We start from the raw sequence: 7,441 nt of genomic DNA, 5'->3' as shown, positions 1-7,441 counted from the left end.
TTTCTTCCTTGCAGAGCATCTAGGGAGGGGAAGTGGCTGCAGTGCCTGAGGCTGATTTCCAGGAGGCCAGTGGCACGGGGCCATCAGTGCCTCACCCATTCTCTGGCGATTGGACCTGCAGGACTACTGAGGGAGTGAGTGGCTGCCGCCAGACTGGAGGGCCACCGGGATGAGTCAGTCAGCTGAGTGGCACTTCTGCCATGGGAATGCATTGACCACCAGGGGGGCAGCTCCTGTGTTGAGTGTCTGCCCCCTGGTGGTCAGTGCATGTCACAGCAACCAGTTGATGGGTCATTCGGTCACTTAGGCTTTTATATATATAGATATATCCATATATATAAATAGCTTTAAACTTTACTGATTTTTCCATTTAATACATATAAGATGAAAGCTCACAGTGTATAGCAGGTATACATTCATAATAACTACAGAGAAAAAAATTCTGAGAACAGAATTACAAATTGGATACAAAATCCTCAACTCACAGCAATTACTAGAACAAAGAAAGGCAACAGACTTTATTTCTATTTTTAAATAATATCTATGCACAAAGTTTGACATAAGGTCAGGAAAGGTCAAACCTCAGAAACTGAGAGGTAATTTTCACTTCATTTTTATATTTTATTTGGTCCTTTTTCCCTAAAAATGTACAATTTCTTTGATCACATCTTTTATATGCTATTAAAATGTTATTTTAAAAAGTATTACCAGTTTACAATTATTGTGGGGTTTTTTGAGAAATCCAGTACACACACCCCTCCCCTGGCCCAGATGTTACTGACAATAACATATCTAGTGTACACTGCTGTAGAAATAAAACAATTCTTCTATTTGACAAATGACCAAAGTTAATGTCTCTTGCTGTGAATTCATTTCAGGTTATTTTGAAACGTGTCTACAGACATGAACACTTTCCTCATTATCACAGTCAATGCATATCCTTGGAATTTAACATCTGATGACTAAATTATAGAAATGTTTTTAAGTATCCATTACATTTATTCCATCACTCTCATGTATTCTGATAAGCTTTGGTTTAAGGCTTCCATACATGCAAATCTACTTTCTAGGGGTTCTCTTCAATATGAATTTTATAATGATTAGTAAGAGATGACCTGTGGTTGAAAAGTTTCCCACATGTATTACATTCATAAGGTTTCTCTCCAGTATGAATTCTCTGATGGGCGATACGTGATGAGCTTTGTCTAAAAGTCTTCCCACATGTATTACATTTAAAGGGTTTCTCTCCTGTATGAATCCTCCGATGTTGAATAAGAGCTGAACTTTGGCCAAAAGATATCCCACATTCCTCACATCGATAAGGTTTTTCTCCAGTATGAATTCTCTGATGATTACTAAGGGATGAATTACACCTGAATGTTTTTCCACACTCATTACATTTATAGGGTCTTTCTCCAGTATGCATTCTCTGATGTTGAATGAGAGCTGAACTTTGTCTGAAGGCTTTCCCACACACTTTACATTTACATGGTTTCTCTCCAGTATGAATTCTTTCATGAATAATAAGTGTTGAGTGGGAACTTAAGGCTTTACCACATTCACTACAATTATAAAACTTCTCACCAGTATGAATTATTCGGTGTCTGTTAAGTCGTGAAATAGAAGTGAAGCCTTTTCCACATTCATTACATCTATAGGGCTTTTCTCCAGTGTGAATTCTCTCATGTTGAATAAGAGATGCACTCTGACTAAAGGCTCTCCCACATTCACTACATTTAAAAGGTTTCTCTCCTGTGTGAATTCTCTGATGATAACGAAGGGATGAGCTAGACTTAAATGTGTTACCACATTCATTACATAAATAGGACTTCTTTCTGGAATGGATTCTCTGACACCCAGGAAGGGATGTGTTGCAACTAGATGATTTCCTACCTGGATTATATTTATAGGGGTTTTCTCTAGCATGGATTTTTTGATGTATGAAAAGGCCTGACCTTCGACTGAAAGACTTACCACATTCTTTACATCTATAGGATTTCTCCACAGTATGTGTTCTTAGATGTTTATAGAGGGATGTGCTAAGAGTAAAGGCTTTTCCACACTCTTTACATACATACGGTTTCTCTCCAGTATGGGTTATTTGATGTTGAATAAGAGCTGAACTTTGGTTAAAGGCTTTTGAACATTCTTTACATTTAAATAATTTCTCTCCACTATGGTTTTTCTCATGTTTACGAAGGGATGAAGTGTTAATAAAGGTTTTCTCACATATACTACATTTATAGCGTTTCTCTGCTGTGTTGATTTTTGGTTGATTAATCAAATTTAAATTCTGTTTGAAGCTGTTTCCTTGTATTTCACATTTTGGTAGTGTTTCTTCTCTAGGAACCATCTGCTTTCTAATAAGGACTGACTTTGGGCTAAGGTTTTGGCCAAATTCAGTATTTTTATGTCTTCTTTCTACAGTAAGAATATTTTTGTGGGTAACTGAAAGTATTTGAACACCTTCCTTTTTCTTCTGTTTTTTCTCTAATCTGTCTTCATATATGCAGGTTTTTTCTGATTTGAAGACCCAGGGTCCATTCCTTTTGGATCTTTTCATTATCAACTCCTGAAATAAAGAATCTTGCGTTTGAGTTGACTTTGTGGTTTTATGATTGCTCTTCCATCCTGGAGGGGGGAAAAAACAAACTGAAGATGTTTCATGTGATACAGCTTTTGGCTACAGAGACAACATGTATAGAATAAATAAACACTGATTATCTTTAAATAAGGTCTTCGTATCTGCCCCAAAAATAGTAGATTTAAGCAGTACGGGAAAATAATCAATGAGAGCTTAAAGTATTAGGGTAGAAAAAAATAATTTTAAAAAACACATTTAAAAGATGGTGAGTATAGAGTGACTAAGAGAACTAGTGAATGAAGAATGGATGAATTAGGAAAGGCAATCTGGGATCAGAGTCCAAAGCCCATGATAGATTCCTAAATTATCTTCATGACATTTCTCTTCTTTATGTAATCACTCCTAACCTGAAAAGTCTTCCTCCATTTCCCTCATGCCAAATTCCTTGGTATCCTTTAGATCCCATTAAAAAATAAACTTTCTGAGTCTTTTATTGACTCAATTTCCATAGTCCACTCCCTTCAATATAGACCATACCACAGTGTTTTATATATATAGATGTTACTTTCCTTTTTCCCCATAAATGTTCTTTACAATCAGATTAGCATATCCTATTAACCTCTAAGTCTTCCTGATGGCATATGAATTATATACAATTTTTTTTGTTGATCTCTCTTAATTACGTATATACTCCAAATTTGAAAAATGTTAAATATTCTCAATTATTTATACATCAATTTCACACACAAACATGATTCAAATACTTGTAGAAGTTGTCTTACAGATCAGTACATTACATGGGTGATGGGAGGGTTTCAGGGCCAGTTCACATAGGAAGGCATTATTGAATTAAGTTACAGAGGAGTCACAAGTAGACCTGAAGCCAAAGTCAAAAGTTAGGAAGGCAGCCTTGCTCATGCATCAAGCATGAGAGACTGCAAGCAAAGTAGAAAAGTCAAAGATCAAGAATAAGATAGACATAAATATAAAAAGGGGTGATAGGCATAAATATAAAAAGGAGTGTTCGCAGTCGCCATCCCTCTCTAATGCCTGCGCTGTCTCCAGCTCATGGAGCTCCAACCAAAGGAGAAAGGGGGGCAAGTAAAGAGGTCTCTATACCATGGCTCGTACAAAGCAGACTGCCCGCAAATCAACCAGTGGTAAAGCACCAAGGAAGCAACTGGCTACCAAAGCCGCTCCAAAGAGTGCACCCTCTACTGGAGGGGTGAAGAAACCTCATCATTACAGGCCTGGTACCATGGGTGGCACTTCGTGAAATTAGCTGTTATCAGAAGTCCACTGAACTGATTCGCAAACCTCCCTTCCAGCGTCTGGTGCAAGAAATTGCTCAGGACTTCAAAACAGATCTGCGTTTCCAGAGCGCAGCAACTGGTGCTTTGCAGGAGGCTAGTGAGGCCTGTCTGGTTGGCCTTTTTGAAGATACCAACCTGTGTGCTCTCCATGCCAACGTGTAACAATTATGCCAGGAGACATCCAGCCAGCACGCCACATACCTGGAGAACATGCTTAAGAATCCACTATGATGGGAAACATTTTTCATTCTTTAAAAAAAAATTCTACTCTTCCTGTTATTGGTAGTTCTGAACATTAGATATTTTTTTTCCGATGGGATCAAAAGGTACCTAAGTATATGACTGCAAGTTGAAAATAGGGGACAGAAATCGGGTATTGGCAACTTTTCCATATTTATTTGTGTGTAAATTTTTTTAATCTAAATGCAGGGACATACAGCATTAATGCAAGTCAAATGTTTCAGTGAACAAGTTTCAGCAGTTCAACTTTATAACAATATAAATAAAACTGTTAAATTTTTCTGGACAATGCCAGCATTTGAATTTTTTTAAAACAAGTAAATTTCTTATTGATGGCAACTAAATGGTGTTTGTAGCATTTTTATCATACAGTAGATTCCATCCATTCACTATACTTTTCTAACTTAGTTGTCCTACATGCAAATACATGTTTTTAATGTTGTCTGTCTTCTGTGCTGTTCCTATAAGTTTGCTATTAAAATACATTAAGCTAAATATATATATTATATATATGTGTGTGTGTATATATATATATATATGTATGTGTATATCTATATATGTACATATATATTTATATTTATGCCTAAGGTTAAAAAAAAGGACAATATGATAAAGTGGTAAAGAACAAAATTGGCCGAATCGGTTTGGCTCAGTGGATGGAGCGTCAGCCTGCGGACTCAAGGGTCCCGGGTTCGATTCCGGTCAAGGGCATGTACCTTGGTTGCGGGCACATCCCCACTGGGGGGCATGCAGGAGGCAGCTAATCGATGTTTCTCTCTCATCGATGTTTCTAATGCTCTATCCCTCTCCCTTCTTCTCTGTAAAAAACCAATAAAATATATTTTTTAAAAAAAATTGATTTCAATAAATATTATAACTGGGTAAGAACACAATTCACTGAATATTAAATTTTGGCAGGGGAATGGTTGTGCACATAGTTTGGCATTTTCTTCTGGGCTAGAGGTAACCATTTAAAGGGCTCCTTTGCATCTCATTTGAGATTCCTATCTCACATTCACTTTCATATGAATGTGTGTATACTCCCTCTGCTTGGTGAACATAATGTATTCCACTTTCCTCCTTTCTTCTACCAGTATTCCCTTCTCAGATTCCTTCATGGATAACACTTTTTGTCCCTCCTTTGAAAACTGGTATTCCTTAGGCTTTGGGATTTTTTTTTTCACTCTACACAGCCTCCTTGACTAATTTTATGTGCACCCATATCTTTACTATTTATTGTAAGGGAACCAGGAGTTTTTTATTCCTGCCAAACACCTTCCTAGCTCCTTCTCTCCATCTAAGTCTTGATAAATTAAATGATCAAATCTCAATACATTATTTGGGCAAAAGTATGAAAGGCAATCACAAAAAATGGGTCCTTTCTCCAGTGACTATATGTCATTGGTTCTAGGTTTAGTATATGTGCTGAGAAGAAGATAGTAAGATTCTGCAGTTTGGATTCTAGCTCGTAATAAAGTTAGAGATCCTGCCTTAGGCCTGTACACAAAGACTGCAGTTTTGTGACCAACTCCTTTACTAGAACCCGAGCATTTGGCACAGGGACCTAATTGGCATTTTGTTTCTCATGCTTTACTGTAGTCTCCCGTAGTCTCCTAACTGGTCTCCCTGCTTCAAGTCTTGCTCTCTTCCAATTCAGTTTCCACACTGTAGGCAGAGTAATCTTTCTAAAATCTTATCTTACCATGTTACAAACTTCCTTAGATCCTCCAATTTATCTTTAATAATCTATAACAATAAAAGCATAATATGCTAATTAGACCAGATGGCAAAACAGCAGAACGACCGTCTAGACGACCTTCTGGATGAAGCCGGGGCTGCGAGGGACAAGGCCCTTGCATGAATTTCGTGCATCCACCCTCTAGTTTATATATAAAGTCCTGAGTGCTTTATATATATACCATGGTCATCAAGATATTTCACGTTCTGACCTCTGTCCACCTGTCCTCATCTCCCTCCCCTGGCTTCTCGTCAGGTATGTTGAACTATGTGCAGTTTCTGGAGCATGCCATGTTTTTTCGTATTTCTTTATCTTTGCATGTGCTGCAAACATCCTTGCCATTAACAAATGGTTATTAACTGCCTACTATGGGCCAGGTAATGTTCTAGGGAATGTGATGACTAGGAGTTCTGGAGCTTATACTTCGGTATGTGTGTGTGAGAGTGCGGGGGAAGGGGTGGAATGAAATGCAAATAATAATAAATAAAAGCCATATGGATATGTGAAGAAAGGGCTTCCCAGGCAAAGGAAACAACAGCAAACAAAAGTGTGGTGACTTCAGAGGAACAGCCAAGAGGCTACGTGCCTAGAATGCAGTCAGTGAGCAAGAGGGAAAAAGGTAAATAAGACAAGCCCAACAGATAGGGCAAGTCAGTCATTAAGGCCTCATATGTTACAGTAAGGTCTTTGGAATTTTATTCTCAGCATGATAGACAGCCACACGGAAACTGCACGCCCACTCAGGTTGGCTACTCTGCAGAGAGCAGACTGGTGGGGCACAAGCAGAAGCAGAAAAGAGATAAGTCACTTAAAAGGCCACTGCAGTTATGTAGCTGAGAAAGGGGTGGACGACAGATGACTGCATCAGGATCAACTACAAAGAAAGTGCTGACAGGACTGGGCTTGCTGATGTGCTGTAGGATGGGTGCTGAGAGGGAGCAAACAATCAAAATCACTCTTCCCCCGTGAGAAAGAGAGCCAGCCGAAGGCCTCCTCCCTACTCCCCAGAGTGAGGACTCTCTACGCACTGCCATGGAGAGAGTTCCATATCAAGTGAAGGGGCAGAATAATGTGTGTGGTACACTATCACTGGAGTGGACAAAGGAAAGAGTATACACAGGAATATTTGTTTAGATATGCATAGAAGAGCTCTTCCAGCTGCTGCTGCTTCAAATCTGACTATAGTTCCTACATTTCACTTCCTCCCTCTTACTCACCACTCATTGGCTCCATTCTGGCTTCTGTCCTCACCACTACCCTTGCTAAGGCAACTATGATCTCCATGTGGCTAAGACAAGATGCTCTTTTCAGCAGCCTCTGATAGTGAGCACTCCTTTTCCCGGAGACATGCTCTTCCTAAGCCAGTGAAGCCAAACGTTCCTCCACACCCTTCTCATTGATCACCAGCCTCAATTTCCCTGGTGGGCGTCTCAGTCTCCTTTGTGACTTACTTTACCTCCGCTTTGACCCTTAGAGTTCCTTAGGGTTTAGTACTAGGCCCCCAAATCTTCTCACTCGGCACTCTTTCCACCGGCCAGCTCTAATTATAAACATACACCTCATGCG

The 7,441-nt window shown here is 39.1% G+C and overlaps 1 protein-coding gene and 1 pseudogene across 1 annotated transcript in view; one reads left to right on the top strand and one right to left on the bottom strand.

The window, feature by feature from the left end:
• Positions 1 to 490: 490 nt before the first annotated feature.
• Positions 491 to 7,441, bottom strand: part of ZNF354A (zinc finger protein 354A) — a 14,662-nt gene continuing 7,711 nt past the window's right edge. The window contains exon 3 of the mRNA XM_014447851.2: positions 491 to 2,631. Coding sequence (XP_014303337.1) covers positions 1,067 to 2,631 — 1,565 coding nt within the window. The 3' untranslated portion in view covers positions 491 to 1,066. The remainder of the gene's footprint in view (positions 2,632 to 7,441) is intronic.
• Positions 3,705 to 4,115, top strand: LOC111823842 (annotated as a pseudogene).

The sequence above is a fragment of the Myotis lucifugus genome, unplaced genomic scaffold, assembly GCF_000147115.1.
Source record: "Myotis lucifugus unplaced genomic scaffold, Myoluc2.0 scaffold_723, whole genome shotgun sequence".
NCBI classification, from domain to species: domain Eukaryota; kingdom Metazoa; phylum Chordata; class Mammalia; order Chiroptera; family Vespertilionidae; genus Myotis; species Myotis lucifugus.
Note: the sequence above shows the minus strand (reverse complement) of the source record. Positions and strands in the feature narration are given on the sequence as shown.